Below are 24,009 nucleotides of genomic sequence, written 5' to 3'. Positions count from 1 at the left end.
TATTACATAGAGAAGATGATCGTAATTAATTGTTTTGAAATTTTCGTAGACATCATATTACTGTATAAATCACATTTTATTTTCAACTATGTTATTTTTTTGTTTTTTTCACAAAAAAACGAGAGTATTTTGTTCGTAAAATTGGGCGTTCTTGATCAAAGACTGAACTTCGCGTCACATGGATTTTTCGGATGATACACGATACAGCGAGCAGTATACATTTATTTTTTCTGTTTAAGTTATATCAAAAATTTATATTTATAGGTCACCACTTCAAAATCAGGGTGGTTCATCAAGCCAAGGCACATTTTGGCATTCTACCCCTTTTTCTTTTGGTACTGTCTGTAAATCAGTAGGAGGTTCGCTTCTTTTTTGCATTCAATTTGCTTTTAATATGATTATACCTTCCAAATTTGTTATATTATTTTGTATTGAATGAATTATTCAGTGCTTGGATGCATTTTTCCTTTTTATCAATTAATGGAGAATAGAAAAAGATTTCATCAACAGCCATCAATCACATTCGATAATTGTTTCACATCCACCTTTTGCATGATGTGTTGCGAATATTCTTTGCACAAGAGCGTTGCAGAACGTTTTCGCATACCAATAAATACAATGACAACATTTCTAATGAGTTGGTTTTGCGGTCCTTGCTTAATTTGGCAAGGTTTGCATATTGTTGCAATTAGAAATTTATTTGCATTATTTTTTAAAATTATTTTATTTTTATTAATTTAGATGCCCATGAACTGAAAGAGAGAGAAGAAGGTGTTCTTGTTCCAACATTCCAAGGAGATGGCGGAATTTGAGAGTTAATATTTTATAAAATTTTATTTTACTGATGAAATTCATTGTTATTATGAAAAGTATTTTATTTATTCTGTTTCTTCATTTGGAATGTTTCAACAATAATAATTATGAACATTTCTTCCTCTAAAATTTATTGATTGTGTTTTTCTCTTCTTACAATTACATATCGCATTTTGATTTAATATTAAATAAAAATGCGTTGGCCTCTTTTTATTTCTTTGAAATAATTACCCCGCCCAATACAGAAATCTTCTGATAATGGTTTTCAAGAATGATCTACTAAAATGGAATACTTTCGTAGCGAATGCATTTTGCGGAAGTGAACATTATCGAAGCATCAATTGCATGATTGCATTATTTGCTGTGTTACTGCACTTCACAAACAATTTCTGTTTGGAGATTGCTGATCCTGCTCCGGACTTTTCCCTTTTCAATCAAAATAATACTGAAACATCTTTTTCATCTTTCAAAGGAAATGGCCCTATTGTTGTTTATTTTTGTTCAAGGAATTCTTTAGGCGCGTGCAAAAAAGAAGCCAAAGCATTTCAGAAACGTGTTTCAAAATTTGAAAAACATAAAGCAACAGTCGTGGCTATAACTGGAGATACAGCTGAAAATCAACACAACTTTGCAAATGAAAACAATATTTCATTTTCTCTTCTTGCAGATCCAGATTTCTCTGTTGCTGCGTCCTGGGAGGTTCCTTACGGTCCATTTAAGACAAAACCCCGATCGACATATGTTTTCAATAAAAACGGATATTTGATGTTCAAATATAAAAGTTCCTTTAGAACAACGACTCATGCAAAAAAAGCTTGGAATTTTGTAAAGAAATTGAAGATTCCGACCGAAGATGATTTTGCATATGCTCCTCAACTACCATCATGGGAAGAGAGATCCTCTCTTTCACCATCTGAAGAAGATCAATTAATGTTTGATCTTCTTGGATATGATCAGTAATGTCCATAGATTTAACATAATTTTCATTTTCCATTTTTAAGTGTGAATAGATAAATACCTTCTTTCATTTCTTTTTATCCTTTTGAATGTTGAGTATTTTTGTTCAAACTAATTTTTAACAACTTAACAGCAATTTTTGTAAAAAAAAAAAAATATGCAAACGTAAAACATCGCTTGCTCAAAGCAAAGCTTCCTTAATTTCACAAAACAAGATTTATTAGATAATTCATACAAAGATCAAATGCATCATGAGAAATGAACCATTAAAAAGTGTAATTCAAAAAGAAAAGAAAAGAAGTAGCCATATCAAAAACAATGGATGAAAAACAGATTAAACAAAAACAACTACTTTGAGAAAAAGTTATAATTTGAGATTGAAATCAGAAAGAAACCAGAACAATATCAAATACTTTCACAATAAATAAAAGATATTTAAAATGCCAGTATAATAATGTGTGATACCGGGGCTTAAATATCAAAATTAAATTGTTTAACAATTCAAGAAAAATAAAATAAAATAAAATAAAAATAAAAAATCAGAAAATCAAAAATTAAAAGCTGCTCAATCAATTAATCAATCAAATCAATCAATCAATCAATAAGTCAGTCAGCTGGTTAATCAACGAACCAACAAATAAATCAAACAACGCATCATCAAAAATAATTAAATAAATTAAAAATAAAAAGTTAACAATAAATAAATAAATAAATAAAATAAATATAGGTAAAATAAGAAAAAAAAAAAAAAGAAAATATGATGAAAATAAAATCAATTATTATAAAAACAATTTCTTCTCTTGACAGTTCTGCACTTATTCATTCATTCATCCATTCAAATAATTCGAATAAAAATGAATAAAAATGAATAAAAATGAATGAAAATGAATAAAATAAGAATAAAATAAAGATAAAGAAGAAAAAGTTATAAACAATACAATCAAATTTATTTTCTTTATTTGAACACACACAAATTGAAAGATAGATTCAGAGATAGGTTAAAGGAAACAGAAAAAGAGAAGGAAAAAGAGAAGGAAAAAGAGAAGGAAAAAGAGAAGGAAAAAGAGAAGGAAAAAGAGAAAGACAGATAGATAGAAAAATAAAAGCGATTCAATATATTTTCTTTAAAACTTCTTCATGTTCCATTCCATTCCTTTCCATTTTCTTCTATTTCCTTCCTTTTTCTTCTTTTTTCTTTGATTTCCTTTGATTTCCTTTGATTTCCTTCTATTTTCTTTTCATTTTCTTCAATTTTCCTTCAATTTTCCTTCAATTTTCCTTTGATTTCCTTCACATTTCTTTCTTTTCCTTCTCATTTCTCTTCAATTAAACCGGCAAAAACTTGGCAAAAGTGAAAGTGGGGTCGATTCTTGTGCTTTGTGGCTGAAAGAGAGACAGACGCAGTTTGTGGCAAGGGCCATAGCTTTGATTGTCAAGGAGGAAATAGAATGTGCTACGAGGAGAAGAAGAAGAGGGAGAAGAGGAAGAAGAAGAAGAAGAAGAAGATGATGATGATGAGGAGGACATTGAAGGAGGAGGAGGGGAAGAAGAAGAAGAAGAAGAAGAAGAGGAAGAAACTGAATTTTGAGTATCAGATGCAGTTTTCTCAATTGGTTCTGAAGAAGAAGAAGAAGAAGAAGAAGAAATTGAATTTGATTTGTTATTATTATTATTGCCACATTCGTCGTCGTCATCATCATCTTTATCTTTATTCTTCTTCTTATTTCTCTTAGCTTCTCTTTTAAGACTGTCGTATTCTTCGTCAGTGAGTGTCTGGATGGAAAGATTGACGACTCTAAACATACTCAGCACTGGGAGACCAGAAAATGGATTGGAAGAGGAGGAGGAGGAGGAGGAGGAGGAGGAAGAAGAAGACGACGACGACGAAGAAGAAGAAGAGGAGGAAGAGGAGGAGGATGAAGAGTTAATTACATTGATATTTCCAGGAGGTGGAGAAGAGGAAGAATTTGAAGAAGAAGAAGAAGAAGAAGAAGAAGAAGAAGAAGAAGAAGAAGAAGGAAGATTTGGGGTGTGACCAGAAGAAGAACAAACAGAGCCAGAACGAGAAGAAGGAGAAGAAGGAACAGGAGAAGAGGAAGAAGAGGAAGATGATGATGAAGAAATTGAAGAAGAAGGAGGTGAAGAAGAAGGAGAAGAAGATGAAATAGAAGAAGAATTTGAAGAATTTGAAGAAGAAGAAGAAGAAGAAGTTGTTCTTCTTTCTTCGTACCCCTCTTCTCCTTCACAAACATTTACACTTTGCATTTTGCCTCTTCTTTTGTGGAACACATCGAAATATCTGCCTTCTTCTGTGATGAGGGAGAGCTGGAGGATGGGTGTGTCTTCACCCGATGATGATTCTACTGCTAATGAAGAAGAAGAAGAAGAGGAAGAGGAAGAAGATGATTGGAAGGCTTCAGAACGGAGATTGAGAGAAAGAGAAGAAGAAGAAGAAGATCTATTATTTTGTGAGTATATTGTTTTCTTTCCTTTCCTTTCTTCTTCTTCTTCTTCTTTCTCCTTCCCTTCCTTCTCCATCTCCTTTTCTATTCCTCTTCTTCCTCCTCCTCCTCCTCCTCCTCTCCTTCTCTTCTCTCTTGCTCTCCCCCCACACACAGCACTGCCGATGTCTGTGTGGTGAGAGATGGCAGTGGCTGACAGATAGAAACAGCTCTCTACAACCACATCTGTCACTTCGGAATGAGGGGAACCATCGGTGTGGAGCTGAAGAAGGGAAAAGAAAGGGGAGAGAGGAAGAAGAAGAAAGAAAGAAAGAAGAAAGAAAGAAAGAAGAAGAAGAGAAAGAGTGAGGGGTGGGGAGAAGGAAAAATAAATAAGAAAATAAAAAAAGATAATGATATTATATAGAGTATAATAGAAAAAAGAAAAAAAAAGAAAAAAAAAAAAAAAAAAAAAAAAAAAAAAAAAGAAAAAAAAGAAAAAAAAAGATTAGAAAACGTAAAAAAAAAACATATAAAATTAAACTTAATAAAATAATAATAAACTTATCAATCCTTTATTCTTTCTTTGTTCATTTCTTTCTCTCTTTCTCTCTTTCTCTCTTTCTCTCTCTCCTTCTCTTTCTCTCTCTCTCTAACAAACCTCCAAGAATGTCAATCTCAATCTCATCGAGTTTATTCCCTTTATCTGCTTTTTTGAGCTCAAAAGAGAATATTTCGTGTTTGCATCCACTCCATTGGCAGATATCACTAACTGAGAGAGGAAGGAGGCTTTGGATCTGATGGTAGAAGAAGAAGAAGAAAGAGAAGAAGAAGAAGAGGAAGAAGAAGAAGGAAAAGAAAATGAAGAAGAAAATGAAGGAGAAGAAGAAATAATGTTTTTGATAGAATGAGGAAGGGTAACTGGAAGAGGAGGAAGAGGAGGAGGAGGTGAAGAAGAAGAAGAAGAAGAAGAAGAAGAAGAAGAAGAAGAAGCAACATAAGTCTTTTGAGGGCGAGGAAGAGGAGAAAACGGAAGAGTTGACGAATTGTTGAGAAGATAAGGAGTAAATGAAGAAGAAGATGAGGAAGAAGAGGAAGAGGAAGAAGAAGAAAGAGAAGAAGAAGAAGAAGAAGAAGAAGAAGAAATAGAAGAAGAAGAATTATCTAAGCAATAATTCTTCACCTTATCAGCGCTTACGTTTTCCTTCTTTAAAAGCTGCAGAAGAAGAGGATGAGGTCTTTTAGCCACTTCAGACGAGGGAGGAAGAGAAGAAGAAGAATTCAATGAAGAATTAATAGAATTATTATTATTATTATTATTTGTATTGTTATTACTTGATATAGCTGTATTAGGGATAAGGGTAGCATCATTGGATTCAGAAAGAGATGAAGAACGAATATTGGATCTTTGTGAAGAAGAAGAAGAAGAAGAAGAAGAAGAATTTGAAGATAAATCCATATGCTCCATTGAAGGAGGGGTTAATGGAGTTGGGGGAAGAGGAGGAGGAGGAGGGGGAGAAAGGGAAGAAGAAGAAGAAGAAGATGTTGAAGAAGAAAGAGAAGAAAATGGAGAAGAAGAAGAAGAAGAAGAATTTTGATGAGTTTGATGAGTTTGATGAGGTTGAGATAGCTTCAGAACAGGAAGTGTTTGCGCCCTTTCCTTCTGCACAACATCACTCACATCGCTCCCTCTCTTCTTCTTCTCTTTCATCATATCCATCTTATTCTTCATAAATTCTCTTTCTCTTTCTCTTTCTTTCTCCTTCTCTCTTTCTCCCTTTTCTCCCTTTTCTCCCTCTCTCCACCACTCCGCCATCCACATCTTGAACGACATCCTTTCCTTTGCGTGTGCCAAATAGAACTGCACAGCCTCATCCACAAATTGCACAGGCGACGGCGAAGGAGAAGAGAGGAACGTGATGTTTGAGTGGTCAGAGGCAACGACTTGCTTGATGGCAAGACGGAAGGGGAATGGATAGGAGGGAGGGAAGGTGGGGGGAGGAGGAGGAAGAGAAGAAGAGGAAGAAGAAGAGGAAGAAGAAGATGCTGTAAATGATGATGTTGTTGGTGTTGTTGGCGTTTGATTGGCAAAATTTGGGGAAGAAGGAGCAGAAGGTGAATAAGGAGGAGGTTGAGAAGTTACTTGAGTGGAGGAAGCAGAAGAAGAAGAAGAAGAAGCAGAAGAGGTCAATGAATTATTATTATTATTATTATTATTATTAGAAACCAATGAATCATTCATCATCAATGGAGCAACAGGCATAGAAGGAGCACGTCTATGAGCAACATTAGATGAAGATACTGAATGAGAGAAAGGAGAAGGAATGATGGGTGATGCAGGCGCCGGAATCGGTGAGCGGGCAGAAATAATTCCGCATTTTGACATGTCATTTTTGTCAAATTTTTTTACATTCATGTCAAATTTCCTGTCAAAATTCATGTCAAAAGTGTCGAGAACGAATTCGTTGTTGTTCATCTTCATGACAGGGCATATGATTCCCTGCTGAGTGGTGAAGGGAAGGTAGACGAGATGATGATACAACATGTCTCTATTGGAGAGATAGCTGGCGATGCGCTGAGAGGGAGAAGAGAGGAAATGGGAGGAGATGGAAGAGGAAGAAGAGGAAGAAGAGGAAGATGAAGAGGAAAGGGAAGAAGAAGAAGAAGAAGATATGGATGAAGGAGGAGGGGAAGAGGAAGATGAAGGAGATTGTGTAGAAGGAGAAGAAGAAGCTGGAGAATTAGAAGAATTATTAGAATTAGATGCAGAAGAAGAATTAGAATAAGAATAAGAAGAAGAAGAAGAAGCAACAGCAGCATTTGCCAGCCCACCCCCATCGTTAGCAGGAATGAAATACCAGACAATATTTGCATCTTCCATCAGTGTTGGGTGAGAAGTGAAGAAATGCAGCATAACATTGGCTGCTTTGTGGATCTCTGCATCACTTCCGATCAGAAGAAGAGGGGTTTCTGAAGAGGAGAAGGGGAAAAGAGAGGAAGAAGAAGAAGAAGAAGAAGAAGAAGAAGAAGAAGCGGAAGAATTAGATGAAGAATTCATTTCTGTATTAATTTCATTCTTCTTCTTCTCTTCCATTCTTTGCTTTTGTGTTTCTATTGCAATTTCTTCTCCATTTGTTCCTGTTGCAAACAAAGTTGGACCATCATCATCATCTTCCTCTTTTTCTTCTACAACTTTTTTAATTTCTTTTCTATTTTCAATATCTTTCATATTCTTCTCTTCCTCTTTTTTCTCTTCTCTCATCTTCCTCTTCTTCTCCATCTTCTCCCTCCATTTTTCATTTGCTTTCTTCTTTGCCACAAGAATAGTCTCCATCACTTTCACAAGGGTGCTGATGTTGTCTGAAGAAAGAAGGAACGGAAGAAGATCCCGACGAGAAAGAGAAGATGGATGGAAGGGAAGAGGAAGAGGAGGGGTGCTGCTGAGATAGAGAGAAGAAGAGGAAGAAGAAGAATTTTCATTTTTATTTCCTTTTCCTTTTCCTCTTCTTCTTATTCCCTTTCTTCTTCTTTCTCCTTCTTCTCCTTCCTCCTCCTTTCTCAATCTCTCCCACTTCTTCATCACCCTTCTATATGTCCTCTCCCCTTTCTCCTTCACCTTCCACAGCCACTCAACAACCGCCCTGCGCTGCAAAAGAGGCGGTTTTGCTGTCTTTTCAGAGGAAATTAGAGGAGAATGAAGATGGCACTCATCACATGGCTGGTCAGCAGAGGAAGAGATGGAGGAAAAGGGGTTGGAATAGGAAGAAGGAGAAGGAAAGGAAGAAGAGGAAGAGGAAGAGGAAGAAGAAGATGATGATGCATTTATTGGTAATTTAGAATCTTTATCTTTCTCCTTCTCCTCCTTCTCTTCTTTTTCCTTCCTCTTCCTCCTCTTCTCCATTGCCCACACCCTCCTCTCTCTCTCCTCTTTCTCCCACACAGCAGCAGGTGTGGAGAGAATCTTTGCGATTTCATTGCCAAAACAGACAGCACTCAGACAAGACAAGCACATTGCACAGCCAGCCACATATGACAAGGAAGAAGGAGAGAGAACGGAGGATGATGGATGGATGGGGTATTTGTGAGAGGGTTGTTGTTGACAATGATTATGATGAGGAGGATGATGGGAATTAAACTGGTTTGTTTCTTCTTCTTCTCCTCCTTTTTTGTTTCCTTTCGCTTCCTCTTCAGCTTCATCATCTTCACTTTCACTTAATCCATATCCAAGCTCTTCCCACTCAATCTTGTCTTCTTCATCCAACTCATATTCAAACTCATCTTCCTTCTTCTCTTTCTCCTCTTTCTCTTTCCTCTCCTCCTTCTCCTCCTTCTCCTCCATCCCAAACCCCTCCCTCACCACAGTCCCAATCACCTCTGCCACAAACGATGCCATTCGCACTGCCACATCTGGCTGTCTGTTTGGCTGCATTCTTTGAGGAGCATTCAGAAGCAGGAGGGACAGAAGAGGGTGTGTCTGGACAAAGGGAGAAGCTAACAAGGGGATGGAGGAGATTAACGGGGAGGAGTGGGGTGGGGGTGCAGGGAAGGGGAAAGAGGAAGAGGAAGAGGAGGAGGAAGAAGAAGAATGAGAAGAAGAAGAAGAAAAAGAAATGTTATGAGGTGTTTGTTCATATTCTGTGAATAGAAAACTATCATCATCACTAAATTCATCTCCTTCATCCTCCTCCTCTTCTTCCTCTTCCTCTCTTTCTCCTTCCTCATCCTCTTCCCCCCCCAATCTCCAGCAAATCTCTCCTCCTCCTTCCTCCCACGCCTTCTTCCACCCTTCCTCTGCCCACACAGCGCCACACACACCAACCTCATTCTTCACCTTCGCCATCGCCCTCTCCATAAACCCTCCAACAGGCTGTGTCTGCACAGCCAAGTGCTCAGAGCGAGAAAGAAGCAAAAGAAGCTCTTTTTGCATGCCACAGCCACCGCGGGTGAGAAGGACAGAGAAAAGGAGGAAGAATAAAATGGGTGCTTTTTCAGAGAAAGAAGGGAGGAGGGTGAGGTCGGAGAGATGCTGGAATAAAGAAGTGGCAAAGGTTTGCTTGTGTTGGAGAATCAGGCGGTGAAGATGAGTGGAGGAGGAAAGCTCAACGAGAAGAGGAGGGGGAAGAAGAAGCGGAAAGGAATAAGAAGAAGAAGAAATTGATGATGATGATGATGATGATGATGACGTTATTGATGTTTGATGCATTTGAATGATTTCATTGGATAATTCTTCTCTTTCTCCATTTTCTCTTTCTCTTTCTCTCTCATCGTTCTCTTTCTTCTTCCTCTTCTCCTCTTCTTTCTTCTTCTTCCATTTCTCACTCGCCAAATAGAAAGGAGAATCCATCCAATCTTTGCCGGCAGAAAGCAACGCCCCTTCACTTGCGGATATTCCGTTCTGCCGCTCCAAAATAAGAAGAGGAGAACTCGCAGCTAAAATAGAAGAAGAAGAGGAAGAAGGGAAAGAAGAGGAAACATTCACAGATTGAATTCTGGGGTGTTGGTAAGTGGAAGAAGAAGAAGAAGAAGAGGAGGAGGAGGAGGAAGAAGAATTAGAGTGAGAGAAGGAAGAGAAGAAGGAAGCAATACGAGAAGAAGTGTCAGACACAGCAGAAGAGGAAGAAGGACGAAGCTGTTCAGAAGAAGAAGAAGAAGAAGAAGAAGAGAAAAAAGAAGAAGGAAAGCGATCTTTCTGTGTGGAGGATAAAGTTGGGGGAAGTTGTAATGAAGAAGAAGATGATGAGGAAGAAGAGGAAGAGGAAGAGGAGGAGGAAGAAGAAGAAATAGAAGAAGAAGAAGAAGAAGGAGAAGGGGTAGAAGAAGAGGAAGACAATGATGGCAATTGTTTCAAAGGAGAGAGACAATGAAGTGGAAAGCTGTCGCCTCCATAACTGCGATAATCAGTAGCATTGAATAGATAAAGCAACGAAAGAAGAACTTGAACTGAACGAGGGAAAAGGGGAAGAGTTTAAGTAAACACGAGTTAAAAATATGTGGTGTTAAAAATAAATTTGAAGTATTCATAAGAAATGGAAAGAAAAAAAAAAAAAAAAAAATGGAAAATAGTGAAAATTTTGTATCAAAAGAACGAATTGGTTGTTTTTGTTTTGAATAAGATCAAAGAAATAACAGATTGTTACAAATATAAATAATTGATATTTGCACCAAAAAAATATTATAATTAATAACGATAAAATTAATAAAATTGTATAAAAAGGAAAATTAATCAATTTTTTTCATACAGTGGTTTTGAAAGGGAGTAGTAAGAGCATAGCTCGATGGAGCTGAATTTAGAGACGGAGTAGAAATTGACATGAAAGCACTCACTAAGTATTTGATAATATCGTCTTTTCTTTTTCCCGTTGATGCGAATATTTTATTCATCTGAAGGAATTTTTCAAAAGAAATATTATTTTATTTCATTAAACAAAATTATCAACAATGAAGCAAAACCATTTGCAGATGTTCATTTGACATGGCCCTTGATGATGATTGCAGTCCGAGATATTTGTTCCTTTGAAATATCATTAATATCTTCATTTTTTCAAAATAATAATAAAATCACATACCACAATGTTAACGCATTTTTAACACATATTTCTTCGATTCCGCAATCAAAGAATAATGCATAAAACATTGCTGTATTTTGTAGAGATTGAACTTTTACATCTGTAAATTCATTGTTTTATGAAAGCAATCACAAAAAATTTTTTGTTAAAAAAATGAAATATTGAAGAAAAATATCAAACCCTTATATTTTTCTCTTTCAGGTGGCTTCCTTTTAGGATCTGGAGGAGCTAAATATTGTGGTACTTTTGGAGCATCGATTCCACATGATTTAAGCAGCAGTTCACTTAAGACTCTGCTCACCTTTTCTTTTCGATGCATTTCATTCCAGAAGATGATGAAGTGTGTGGGCTGCACTTTTACTGGCAAGTCCATCGACTTCAACATCCCCAGAAACATTTCCATAATGCTGTCGTTCATTGTTAAGTTTTTGTGAACCCATTATCTTCTTTGTCTGAATTTTTTGGTGTTATTGAAATACTTATTCTTTTAATGATTGAACATTTCATTATGTAAATATGTTGCGTTGTTTTCGAGGATTGGCATATTTCGATATGAAATATCAACATTTGCAACAAGAATTAAAAAAACTTTAAAATTTTGTAGAAATTGAAGGAAAACAACACATATAACTTTTATTGCAAAAAATCTACACGGAATAAGATGAAGAAATAATAGCAAGCACACCTGATAAATCATTTTGTTTGATTATGACAATACAACCAACGGATTGAGAAATGCATCTTTTATCAAATCTCAATTGATGAAAATGCTGAAAAAAAGAAAGTCAATGAGAAAAACCTATGAAATCGTTCGATGCAATCAAGAATATTGCAAAATCAATCAAAAAATAATAAAATGAGCTGTATCAAGAGAACTTATTGTGCTTAAAGAATACAATAAGGAATTGATTGTTGGAAAAGGCGCAAAGAACAGAATATTTTGAGAGAATGGAACAGTTAAAATTTCGAGCATTATTTAATTCACAAATGGCTATATTAATCATCGTATTTTATTTTTTTTTAAAGATAACTTTTTGATTCATCTGAAAACTTCAAAATTTATAGATGAATCGAAAAATTATGATTATCAATCCTTTTTGTTAAAGAAACGCTTCAAAAACATTAAAAAATATCAAAATGGAAGTAAGTCGTTTGTATTATTTATGTCTTTATTGCATGCATAAAATTTTAGCAAAATAAAAATGCACAAACAAGACTTTCAAAGTGTAAAAAAAGAAAGATCACCACCAATAATGCATTATTCGCCATCGAATATGCCCAGAATAAAAAGTGAATGTGCGCTCAGCAAATAAACAAAAGAGTAACAAAACATGCGAAAAAAAAGAAAAAAGAAGAAGAAAAATTAAAAGAAACCATCATTTTAAAAACAAAATTCAACAATGCTTTGAAATAATTTCAATCGTCAAAATAATAAAAAAGAAATTAAGAAATAGAAATAGGGGGGCAAAAAATAAAGAAAAGAAAAGAAAAGAAAGAAAAAAGAAAAGAAAGAAAAAGAAAAGACAAGACTAAAAACCCTTTCAAGGCAGAAAACATCATTTATAGGAAATTTAAAGATCATCCAAGTAGTCCCGTGAAAGAGCATTTTCCTCGCTCACCACATTTGAACTTTGCTGATAATTATCATTCTGTGCCACTTGATCAGGAGAGCTGTAATAATTCGTCGTCTGATACGCTCCTTCTGCAGTCGACTCAGCTGCTGCCTGCGGCTGCTCAATCGGCGCAGCACCTTCAGCTTTCATACCGCTGACATTGAACGTTTCTGAAGGCTGATGCACATCGCCGGCATTTGGCACGGCAACTGGGTTCGGTTCAAGATAACCATCATTTTTTGCTGCTGAATAGGTCGCAGCCGAAATTCCCGCGCTGGAAGGCATCGCTGATGAATCCACATAACCTTGCGGAGCTCCTTGGTATGAAGAGCTCATGGTTGAAGGAGTCATGGATCCAATTGAACCATATGATCCGTTTGAAGAAGATGTGAAAAAAGAAGCAGGAAGATCGGAAGAAACACCATTCTCGTTCATGAATACTCTTCTATGATAAAATCCAAAGAATGTTGCGATGACTGCGACAAATTTTAAAATAAAATTCCAAATTGCCAATTTCAAAATAGAACTTTCACACTTTTTAAAATAAGCGAAAACACCGTCACAATAAAGTAATACAGTCCCCATGAAACCAACTCATCGGCTAAAAAATAAATTTTAAATTTATTCATTTTTAATTGTTGCAAAAATTGCGTGAGGCAAACAAATTATAACGAGCTTGATTACTTCGATCCAGAATGTGAAAACGTTTATTGAAAGAAAGGCCAACATGGCAAATGAATCTCGCTTATGGAAAGCATATAACCCCAAAGAAGAAATGCAAAAATCTTGAGATTTAATGTTTGAAAAAGTGCTTAACGAAGCAAATCCCTGTTTCAGTTATAAAATTTTTTGTACGAAGAATTACATGAAAAGAAATCAAACCATCATTGCAACCAGAGAAAATAAATAAATAAATTTAAAAATTGCATCTTTTGTTATTGCCATCATGATAAAAAAGAAATCCAAAATATGATCAAACCCTAATAATAAAATCATCCAGTATTTTCGAAAAAATCATTGCTATGCTTAATTATTTTCAAACTCATTCTTTGAATCGAACAGTTTTATTGAAACACTCAAAGTTTTTTATGGCTGGGTGTGTGCATTTTGTATCTTTGTTTCTTCTTTTGAATTATCAAAAACCTCGAAAGTTGTTTACAAGAAAGTTTTCATTTTTAGCATCCTTGGAAATAATTATTGGAATCAACAACGGGAAATTCAAAAACTATTTTTGAAAAATCCTTCTGAAGTGAACGGAAAAGTGATGATGATGAATAACAATTGGTGTGTGAAATGAAACTAATCTATGAATTACACTTCAACTATTAATCACATTTTCAATGTGGTTAACGAAAGAGATAAGATAAGAAAAACTCTATGATATTCACAAATATATGCTTTATGAAATAAAAATAAAGTTAAATTGCTCTGAAAGAATTGGAAATCTCAATTCTACTCCTGGCTGCTCATTTCTTGTTCTTTGCTTCCATCTTTGTTTTCATCTTTGCTGCTTTTAGCCTTCCTTTTCTTGACAACCACAATGACAACCACAACCACAACAACTGCAACAACAACAACCACAACTATTGGAACAACAATTGCAACAACAGTTCCAGCATTTGGTTTCTTCTTATCTTCTGGAGCAGGTTCTTCTGATGCTGGACCTTCTGGAGCAGGATCTGGCTTCTTCAGATACTTCTCATACACATCAGCAGGCTCTGAATTATCATTTTTTGCAACCACAATCCACCCAGCTGTCGAATTGTCATAATCATTCGCAAATTCAAAGGCATCCTCCTGTGTGCAGAACTCTTCAAAATCTGGAGCAATGATGAACAGAGAAGTTGATTTTGAGCCAGCTGTGTTTGAGCTGTCTATCTCCAGGTTGTTTGCTGATGGAAGCTGAAGATTCGATGTTGCCTTCCGCAATTCAATTAATATCGCTCCTGATTTCCCCTTTGGTGCTGAACACGACTTGAACGAACATTTTTTGTTTCTTCCTATCGTCACTGTGGATTCTTTTGAGACCAAAGAAATCTCCAAGCCAGCAGAAGCTCCATTCTCTGAATTCACTCCATTCATGTTCAATCCCTCAATGCTAACTGTTGAGGAAGTTTCCCTTCTGTAGTGAAAAATAAAAATTGTTGGATTGAGCAAAACATTCACTTTGCTGATCTCCACTTCATTTAAGGACACTGCGCTTATTCCATCAAAATAAAACGGAGATGTCGAAAATGAAACGGTGCTTCTTTCATCTGTGCATGTCACAGCGTTCATTGCAACTTTTCCCCCCGAAACGTACACAAGATTACCAACAGTAAAATCATCATCTTCTTCTTCATCTTCCTCATTTGTTGCCATTTCATCTGGAGATTGCGCTCCAACTCTGACAAATCGACAATTGCTGATCGTGAGTGACGAAGACAAATCATTTCCAAAAATCAAAGAAGACCATTTTTTTCCTGAAGTGGGAAAGTTGAATGCCAAATAACTGAACTCCACCTCTTTTTCGCATATGAATAGAGCAGATGATGCGCTAACATCACAATCAATAGCCACTTCAACATTTCCATTTCCATCGCTATTCACTCCTTCCACGGCTATTCCACGGCTCTTGCTTAATGTAATTTCTTCGGCTTGGATAGGATCGTCCGATTTTAATATTGCAATTCCAAATGAATCCTCTCTTGTGATCATTCCCAACAATTCACTGGCCTCCTTCAAAGATCCAATTGGCTTCTCCAAGCTTTCGCCATTCCCTGTACCTCCAGACTTCGCAAAAATCTTTGAAAGATCTTGAGATGGAGGTCGAAAAGGATCAAAATACTTCTCTGAAAAATCGCAATCTTCATTATTGCTATTGCTGTGCCCTGTAACGCACCACATGTGACCTCTTCGCGTGTAATTAGCTGCAAAACTCTTCTTCATCGCTGATGCAATTTCTTCAAACAATGAGTCATTTGCCATCTCCAAAAATAACCCAATGTTCCTTTTTAACTCGTCTTCTCCTGCTGTGCAATTTTCAAATATCAGATTCCTTCCATCTTCAGGCCAGTTAAGCTGATTTGCTGATTTAATAGCTTTCATTCGCAGACATAATGCAGAGCTATAATCAAAATCAGTATGGCAAGATGAAAAAGTTGTAACACCTCCATCTCCAACAGTAAATGTACTTTGGTCATTTGAAGTATTAAAATGCAATGTTCCGTAAGAATGCGATATGCATTCCGAAAACGTACTTTTATTTAATGTTAAATCACATTTTTCTCTACTTGTGACCTCGAAAACAGCATACGCATCTGTTTCAACTTTCTTCAAAGTCAAGTTAGACAATGTCACTGTTTGCGCGTCAAATATATTAAAAAGAGCAATCTCCGATGTTAATGAATTTGCTTCATCCGAGCACTCAACTGAGTCCATCGTCAATGACCCTAGAGATATGTACACTAGATAAAAATCAGCGTGACATCCTTCACTTTCAGGACGAATAAACCTGCAGCTCCTTATTGTTAAGCTTGCATTTTGCACATTTATCAAAGAATAATATTGGTATTTTTGAACTCCTTCTTTATCCAATGTCGTTGGAATGTGGAATGCCAAGTATTTGAATTCCACGTTGACATCGCTATAAAAAAGATCACTTCCTGGATGAACGTCACAGTCTATTGCCACTTCGGTATTTCCATTTCCATCGCTATTCACTCCTTCGATCGTAATTCCTTTGTTCTTGCCGAAGGTTATCGCTTCTGCAGTCAATGGGCTATCGTCATTAACAATTTTCATGATGCACGCAATGTCATCCCCCAACTTTTTATATGCATCGTTCAATGATGGCTTTTCCTGATCGATTGCCAATCCGCTGTTTTCATCTTTCCCGCTTTGCTTCACATAAACCGTTGAAACCGGCTGTGACGGATCTTCTTGTAAGAAAATCGATGTCAAAATTTGGAAAAGAATAAGCACCAAAAACATTCAGCAAAGCCTTTTTAAAAGAATTATTGTACAAGATCCTTCAATTCCATTAATTTTTTGATCCAAAAAACATTAGGGGTAAATTTTTAATAATAAAGTGAAAACTTCGTTTTGTCCCTAAACCTGGCTGACGGATAGAAAAATTGAGACAAGACTGCATTATATGAGAATGACCTGTTTTCTATGAAATTTCAATTTGAGTGATGTTAACAATAGATAGAGTTTCACTTTTTCCTATGACCCTTTTTTTACCCCCACCCTTTTTTTTGTGGAGCTGGCTACGGCTTAATACAAGCCTGTAGCCAACATAAAATAACTAGAAATGTTTATTTTAATAAATTTAACTTATACAGAAAAAAAATTTTCGTTAAAAATTTTTTAACTTTGAGATCTCGGTATTTTTTCAATTTTATTTTTTGATCATTAAATTGATGGTCTTTCCATGAATATAACATTCTGGAAGTTTTAAGCTACACCATCATTACACATCTTATCCTTTTTATAGTTTTTTTTTTTTAACTTTTCACATTTTTCAAGTTTCTTTTTCATCTGTTTTCTCATTTCATCGACTTTTCGAAAAAATGAAAATTTTTAAAGAATGTTGAATTTTTGTGAAAAATATTAAGCAGTTTCTCATTTTAAACTCATAATATTGTTGCACACTCACATAATTTTTTGCTGAAAAAATGTTACTGGTTGGAAAAATCAAAATTACAGAAAATGATGTTTTTCATTTTTCTGTTAAATATCAAATTTGTTAAACCTTTTTGGATATCTGCATAATTAACGTTCTAATATATACAAAGGATAATCTTTAAATTTTATACAAAAATTCATCATTCTTTAAAAATTTTCATTTTTTCGAAAAGTCGATGAAATGAGAAAACAGATGAAAAAGAAACTTGAAAAATGTGAAAAGTTAAAAAAAAAAAACTATAAAAAGGATAAGATGTGTAATGATGGTGTAGCTTAAAACTTCCAGAATGTTATATTCATGGAAAGACCATCAATTTAATGATCAAAAAATAAAATTGAAAAAATACCGAGATCTCAAAGTTAAAAAATTTTTAACGAAAATTTTTTTTCTGTATAAGTTAAATTTATTAAAATAAACATTTCTAGTTATTTTATGTTGGCTACAGGCTTGTATTAAGCCGTAGCCAGCTCCACAAAAAAAAGGGTGGGGGTAAAAAAAGGGTCATAGGAAAAAGTGAAACTCTATCATGTTTTCCTGTAAACATGTGTTTCAGGTAAAAAAATAATTTTCACGTACGTCATTCATTAATTGAAATCGTCAGTATTTATGAAATCTCAAAAGATAACTTGGATTTACGTCGTTCAACAATTTTTACAAGAAATGTTTATTCAATAATTATGTTTAGCAATTTTTTCACATTATTTGACTAAATTTTTTTGAAAAGTTCCTTTTGTTTATTTTTCTAAAAAAGAAAAAATTTCATATTTCGATCAAATTTCTGTTCCCAATCATGAAACTTTTCTCGAATGGAAATATAAACATTGAAAAGATAAAATTTTCATGGCAGCGAAATTTGGTGAGTGGGAACAGAAATTTGATCGAAATATGAAATTTTTATTTTATTATAAAATTAAACAAAAGGAACTTTTCAAAAAAAATATTGACATTTATTAAAAAAATACTTTTTTGTGGAAAATTTTTGTGAATAACCATAATGACTTAGTGAATACGATTTTTTCAAATATTTCGATTTTTTCATCATAGATGCTTCAAAAAAGATGCTTCTTCAAATACTTTGATATACATATTACAAATATTTTGAATTAGAATAAATACAGATTCAATTTCTTTGTTGCTTCAGCATTGTCAGTTTGCATTTGTTTGCGCTTATTGAACTTTTTTTATCCACATTGAACAACTGTTCGAATATTATTTTACGAAAGGCATGCAATTGAAGTTCAATTAGTTGGAAAAAAACTGAAAAAGTGATTTTGCTTCTTCATTTTTAAGCATTGAAAGCATTATTGCTAGGATTAAATACATAGAAACCTTGAAAATTTGTGAATAGTTGAAATAGATTCATTATTAAATAACTAATTGAACTGATGCCTTTTCTGAAGACAATGTTTCTAAAATCAGCAAATTGCGAAGTTAAAGATAAAAACATCCAAAAATAACTTCCATTTCATAGATTATTTTCAATTAAAATACAGTGAGACAGGTTTGCTGCGAGATAATGAGTATCAATTTAAATTTTGGGTGGTTCGAGTGAAAAACTTCGCCCTATCCCAAATGACGTGGAAGAAAGGGAGAGAAAAAAAACAAAACAATAACATTAAACATTGAATAATAAAATAATGCATTGTCCGCTTCTCTTCACCACCGACTTCGCCTTTTCGCCTTGGTCGCGAAGACCAGAGGGCAGGGGATATTGCCTCTCGGAGCTCTCACCTGCAGGCTGTGCAGGGATCCGGTGAGGCGAGTGTTCAAAAACGGAGCAGAAAGAAAAACTACTCTCGCTCATGCAAGGCGTGGATAAGAAACCTGCATGTGATGTGCTCTGCCTCCCGTTCTTCTGCTGCATCAGCAGAGCAACCCCAAAACATCACACACTGTATGGATTAGTCTCACTCTTCTCTTTGCATTTGTTCGATACCAATAAAAGGAGAAGGATCCTTCTTCCAACTTTTTATTCCTTCACTGTCTCCCAATGCTGGTTTAGGTGCATTCGTTCTTTCTGGACGGTTTCTCTCTTTCTATCTCCTCTGCTATCTCGCCACTTTTTTCTCGTCATATTCTTCCCAACATGTTTCTCTCTCATTCTCGCACCCAGCCGCTCTGAGTCTCTCCATCCGCATTAATATTATTTCGGAGCAAATCCTGTCTCACTGCGTTCTATCAATTTGCAATAGAGCGAATCAACGAACGCAAGGAGCATGTTTGCTCCTCAATAATGAGTCTTGAAATCCCTTCTATCTCAATATGCGTTATCTAAAACCCCTTCCAAGCACGATCCAGTGCGGCGGATGAGTTGAGAGCGTGCGGGTGATGGTGCAGCCCCTGTCTCTTCACCCTCTCTCTCTTGGAATGTTTTCGGGGCGTTCTCGATCGGGTCTTCTGCGCTTGAACAGTCATGACAATTTGCCCTATGCTTCTCTCTCCGCGTTTCATCAGATCAGTTTCAAACTTTTTCTGTGACGCAGTCTGTCTGCTCTCCGTCAGCTCCATAATGCTGCGGGGAATTATGGTGGATGTCTCATAACCTTTGTGAAATTGTACTATTTCACTCTCATGCTATGAACTCTTCTCTCGAATTAACACTCGTCTCTTCGACCTCTTTCTCTTGCTCATGTACCCTTCTCCCACAGCTTGCGCACTCTCTCTCGTGTATTCCTTTGTTTTTGATTCTATATTCTCATTTCTAATATCTTTTATTTCGCTATCCCTCTCCGACTTGTCTCCCTTCTCTGCCAGTGGTACTGGGCCGCCGATCGTCTCCAGGATCCATTTCATATCTTGAACCAGTGACACGGCGTAATACTCCTTGGCTACTCTCGAACCAGGCTCCCCTCTCGCATAAGCATTGATTTCCTTCCAGTCCGCTCCTTCTCGTCTTGCTAAATGTGTAATCACTGCGTGTCTTATCGAGTACGTTATAAAAGTTTCGTGTATTCCGTTCTCTCTAAGAATAGCCGTATTTTCTTCCTTTATTTTCTGCAGGTTAGCAGGTCTACTCCCTTCTATGTCAAACCACACATGTTCATCCCTGAACGTTGTCTTTGAAAACTCTAACCAACGTTGGAGGGCCTCTACTGCATCTATTCGTGTGTTTGGATGTTTATTTATAATAACCTTAACCGTCTATCCCCCTGAAGTTTTTGTTTGTACTTGTATCTGGACAAAGTTATCTTCAAGTATCGTTGTTACCCTTCTCATTCTTTCCAGCTCTGCTGGTCTTAAAGCTCCAAAAATCATAGTGAGGATGAGGGCTCTCCTCAGGAGAATTTGTGGGTCCGTGATATAGTGTGTGGCTTCTGCCCATTTCGTGATGATTGTCAAGTCCCACATTGATTTGTATCGTTTGCCCCTTCTTGGCTTATCCCCCACATAAGTCTTTTGAAATATTTCTATATCTTTCCCATCAATCTTTGTCTCTCTTAAGAGGTAAACAGAATCCAGCACTTTCCGAACTGTCTGATAAATCACTCCACTAGACAGGAAAGTGTTTGAAAGCGTATCGGTGAACTCTGCCTAATCCATTTGGCATCTCTGGTTGTGAGGGGGTCAATGTCATCCATGCTCTCTTTTTCAAGAAACTGCTTAAATCTTCTCAGCGATCTCCACGTGTCTCTTTCGCTTTTTTAATTTCTCAATATTGCTGCTGCTATTTCCTTCGCTCCCACATATTCTCCCCATGTTAAGAAGAGGTCCCTTTCTTGAATATTTTCCTCTCCAGTATAACGCTTATAACCTCTCCTGGGGGTAATTTCCAGCCTTCCTTCCTCATCTTCGCTCCCGGTATCATGCACCCCTGAAAGGTCCCCAGATTCGTTATCAATAGCCCAGGCTGCAGTAGCGGGGTCCAGGTCTGCCCCTGCCAAGCTTGTAGAATCAGAGTCGTCAGATCCCTCTGGGCTTCGTTCATCTTCTCTTTCAGCACAGGTACAATGCTTCTCAGGAACGGGTGGACTAACACCATCTCGTTTTCTTGCATTTCTTTCTCTCTCCTCTCTCTCAGAGAGGATAGTCTCCAAGTACTTCCGCAGGGCACCGGCGCAATCTGTTCTGCAATTATATCTAGTGTTCTCGGTGCGATTGTTTGTAATATCTCTGCGACCTTCTCCCCCTTCAGTGCATAGTCCGGCTTTTTCGCCATCCGGTTGAGTGCATCTGCTTCCGTGTTCTTCTCTCCCGGGAGATGTTCCGTCTGTATTGAAATGTCCAGGCTGTTCAGTTTCTTCTCCAATGCTCTCAGTGTTGGAATGAGCGATGGCGCTCACATCTTCTTCTGTATTGTCCATCTCGTGGACATATTGTCTGTCTTCAGATGAATATGGTCTATCTTCTGTTGTTGCCGCCATGCTCCTTTCCTTTCTAAAGTCCTCAACACTGCTCTGGACTCCTTTTCGTTTATCGCTAACGCACTCTCCTGGAGGGTCCAACTCCCGTGGACATATATCTTCTCCTCTTTGTTCTTTTCCGGAATTGTTAACACTGCCTCCCAACCCAATTCTGAAGCATCCGTTGTGAGAAATGCTGGCCTTGTTCTCTTCCTCAGACACCTCGGTTTGTTTTCTTGAAGGATCTTTCTCCAGTGTGTTAATTCTCCCAGTATCATTGGGTTGACTATCATTGTTCCCTTCCAGCCCCCGCGAACTATATTCAACCTCAGCACGTATTGCATACACGTCATCTGCAAGCTCGCTGGTGGGTGTTGTAACCTCACAAAATTCAACTTCCCGAGGAGCACTTCCAGATCCCTCGTCTTTTGTCTCTTCCTTTTCTTTGCATGTGCTATCCAGGTTCGCACATCTTCCAGGAGCAGCACACTCTTCCTTTCCTGGAGTGTCACTTCCATCTTCTCTGAATTCCAAAGCCATCCTAGAAACTCCACACTCCTTGTGGGTTCCAACTTCAGCTTCTCTTCCGACAGTATCCAACCCAGATTTCTCAGGAACTGGGCTATCTCCTGTGAGATCAATCTCAATGCATCCCTGTTTGGAAGCATGAGATTAATATCTTCAAGATATATCACTAACTTCACTTGCCACGCTTCTCTGATATATGACGCTGATCGCCTCATTATCTTTGTGAATACTCTGGGGTTATCTTTCGCTCCAAATGGCATCCCTTTGAAAGCATTGCATTGATCCTAAAAGCTGTAGTACGTGAAGGGACTGAATTGTTCGTTTTCCTTTACATGTTGATATGCACTCGATATGTCCAGAGTGGTCTTCAAATCGTTCTCCTCCAGGAGTTCCACAGCTGTCTCCTGGGAATCCATCTTGAAATGTTTTCACTGCACTTCTTCGTTTAGAGTTCTGCAATCCAGGATCTTTCTCCACTTTCCGTTCTTCTTTATCACCATGAACATCGGGTTGAACCACTTCACCTCCGACTCCTGTATGGGCTTCACCACTCCGTTCTTCAATTCCTCCTCCAAGAGGGATAAATAATTGTTCGTCATCTCCGTCGTCCCCCGAAACTCTTGTCTGTATTTTCTTTCCTCAAGTGAGATTGGGGACTGGGGGTTTTTCCATCGAGCTTTTATCCCACTGCTCACCAGTTTGTCTCCCCCAATCTTCTTCCACTCGCTCAGTCTGTTCACTAGCCTCCCCGGAAGTGGCTCCTTCGGTTGTCCAATCGCTATGCTCTCCCTCACTCCTGGCGTCTTGTGGCCAGACTGCATCTGTGTATTCCCTTCTTCTTCGTGAGTATCTGCAATAGCTATCTTCAAGCTCACCTCCAGTGCGCTCCAAATTGGGGACTCGATAACAGTCCCAGAAGTTCTCCAAACTATCTTCCCATTCTCACTCTCGCTCTTCTGTCCCGTCACTCGGGGATATTCGGAGTCTCCTTCTGTTCTCGTTGTCTCGTGTCGCACATCTTCTATCGATATCTCTCTCACAGAATCCCCTGTGGTTTCTCGTTCTCTTTCCTTCCTTTGGTCTGACGAGCTCAGAGTCTCTCTGATATTCACATGTTGTTTCTGCATTTCCGTCTCTGATCGCTTCTCGTCAGGAGCTACGGTTTCTCGTTGTATATTCATTTCGCTGTAATTTTCTTCTCTCTCTTCTCTCTCTTCTCTCTCTCCTCTCTCTCCTCTCTCTGTCTCGCGGCAAGGCGCGGCTCTCTCTTCTCTCGCGACCATTTGTTGGCTCCAACCGTTGATTCCATAGCTGTCCCTCCTTGAGTCCTTGGGGTAGCTGGTGGAAATGGTCCAGGAATAGGGACTAGCCTTCCAGTGATGGTTGGGACGAACTGTGCATGAAACTGGGACGTTCTCTTCTTTCACCTGAAATCTGTGAAGCTCCTGCCGTATCCCCTTCTCTGGAGCTGTCTGTAAACAAATCCTTTGGTTCTCCTTTCCAAACTGTATTTTCTCGGGGGTCCACTTCTGACCGTTGCGGGTCCGAAACCTGTTGTGGAGTCGGGAGATGCACCGTATCCTGTTGCATCTCCCTCTGCTTGAAAAAAGCTGGTGCTCTCTACCAGCTTCTTCAGGTTCTCTGGCACCTCCTTGGACATTCCACCTTCTTAAAAGCCTTTCGCGCTCTCCCAGCCCGATTGGTTCATAACTTTCAGTGAATTTATTCTGCTGATTCAGTCAGCTGTTAATGCATAGGCACAGAACAGTCCCCTAAGCCGCCCGTCCTCCTCCTCGTACTGGTGAGTTCTCTTCAGCTCCTTTGTCGTTAGTGCTAAGATCGCTTTCGCTGCTTCAAAGCCAGATGCAAGGGCAGGCTGGATGAGTTCGATTGCTCGACTCGCTTCTGGTAAGTCTCTTCTCCCCTTTGTTGTGATGGCTGTTCTGGCTAGCGTATTCCAATTTGTGTCTGTGTATCCTGTAAAAAACTCTTTCTCACTCTCTGGGATAAACGGATTCAACATATCATCACTCATTCTTTTCGAGCCGGCTTTTCAAAATTCGATGAACTTCCTCAACTCGC

General features: G+C 37.5%; 7 protein-coding genes across 7 annotated transcripts; 1 reads left to right on the top strand and 6 right to left on the bottom strand.

The window, feature by feature from the left end:
* Window positions 1–178: 178 nt before the first annotated feature.
* MONOS_8615 (uncharacterized protein) lies at window positions 179–1,017 on the top strand (the record flags this gene model as incomplete). Its single annotated transcript, XM_067879041.1, has 4 exons — window positions 179–213; window positions 265–359; window positions 449–670; window positions 742–1,017. 4 exons carry the CDS (start codon window positions 179–181, stop codon window positions 810–812), a joined length of 423 nt encoding a protein of 140 aa, XP_067723280.1. The 3' UTR covers window positions 813–1,017.
* Window positions 1,018–3,004: 1,987 nt separating this feature from the next.
* Window positions 3,005–3,631, bottom strand: MONOS_8616 (uncharacterized protein). Its single transcript, XM_067879042.1, has one exon. The coding sequence runs from the start codon at window positions 3,571–3,573 to the stop codon at window positions 3,097–3,099; it is 477 nt and encodes a 158-aa protein (XP_067723279.1). The 5' UTR covers window positions 3,574–3,631; the 3' UTR covers window positions 3,005–3,096.
* A 1,232-nt stretch (window positions 3,632–4,863) lies between these two features.
* Window positions 4,864–11,195, bottom strand: MONOS_8617 (uncharacterized protein; the record flags this gene model as incomplete). Its single annotated transcript, XM_067879043.1, has 5 exons — window positions 4,864–10,151; window positions 10,451–10,592; window positions 10,662–10,722; window positions 10,778–10,877; window positions 10,958–11,195. 5 exons carry the CDS (start codon window positions 11,193–11,195, stop codon window positions 4,864–4,866), a joined length of 5,829 nt encoding a protein of 1,942 aa, XP_067723278.1.
* A 714-nt stretch (window positions 11,196–11,909) lies between these two features.
* MONOS_8618 (uncharacterized protein) lies at window positions 11,910–13,212 on the bottom strand. The gene is made up of 3 exons (XM_067879044.1): window positions 13,053–13,212; window positions 12,926–12,991; window positions 11,910–12,866 (listed from the first exon to the last, which is right to left on the bottom strand). The coding sequence occupies exons 1-3, from the start codon at window positions 13,117–13,119 to the stop codon at window positions 12,349–12,351; spliced, it is 651 nt and encodes a 216-aa protein (XP_067723277.1). The 5' UTR covers window positions 13,120–13,212; the 3' UTR covers window positions 11,910–12,348.
* A 630-nt stretch (window positions 13,213–13,842) lies between these two features.
* On the bottom strand, window positions 13,843–16,362 carry MONOS_8619 (uncharacterized protein; the record flags this gene model as incomplete). The annotated part of the gene is made up of 1 exon (XM_067879045.1): window positions 13,843–16,362. The coding sequence occupies one exon, from the start codon at window positions 16,360–16,362 to the stop codon at window positions 13,843–13,845; it is 2,520 nt and encodes an 839-aa protein (XP_067723276.1).
* A 3,271-nt stretch (window positions 16,363–19,633) lies between these two features.
* Window positions 19,634–20,381, bottom strand: MONOS_8620 (uncharacterized protein; the record flags this gene model as incomplete). The annotated part of the gene is made up of 2 exons (XM_067879047.1): window positions 19,634–20,157; window positions 20,267–20,381. 2 exons carry the CDS (start codon window positions 20,379–20,381, stop codon window positions 19,634–19,636), a joined length of 639 nt encoding a protein of 212 aa, XP_067723275.1.
* A 319-nt stretch (window positions 20,382–20,700) lies between these two features.
* Window positions 20,701–23,962, bottom strand: MONOS_8621 (uncharacterized protein; the record flags this gene model as incomplete). The annotated part of the gene is made up of 4 exons (XM_067879048.1): window positions 20,701–22,053; window positions 22,228–22,551; window positions 22,623–23,637; window positions 23,727–23,962. 4 exons carry the CDS (start codon window positions 23,960–23,962, stop codon window positions 20,701–20,703), a joined length of 2,928 nt encoding a protein of 975 aa, XP_067723274.1.
* Window positions 23,963–24,009: the final 47 nt, after the last annotated feature.

This window comes from Monocercomonoides exilis, assembly GCF_001643675.1.
Source record: "Monocercomonoides exilis strain PA203 chromosome Unknown scaffold38-1042076, whole genome shotgun sequence".
Classification (NCBI taxonomy): domain Eukaryota; phylum Preaxostyla; order Oxymonadida; family Polymastigidae; genus Monocercomonoides; species Monocercomonoides exilis.
This window is presented reverse-complemented; position numbering and strand designations above follow the sequence as displayed.

Coding starts and splice junctions, on each gene's coding strand:
- MONOS_8616 (XM_067879042.1), bottom strand. CDS start 3,573: ATGTTTAGAGTCGTCAATCTTTCCATCCAGACACTCACTGACGAAGAA.
- MONOS_8618 (XM_067879044.1), bottom strand. CDS start 13,119: ATGTTGGCCTTTCTTTCAATAAACGTTTTCACATTCTGGATCGAAGTA. Junction 12,992..13,052: donor AATCAAGCTCGTTATAATTT/GTTTGCCTCACG, acceptor TTTATTTTTTAG/CCGATGAGTTGGTTTCATGG. Junction 12,867..12,925: donor GTTTTCGCTTATTTTAAAAA/GTGTGAAAGTTC, acceptor AATTTGTCGCAG/TCATCGCAACATTCTTTGGA.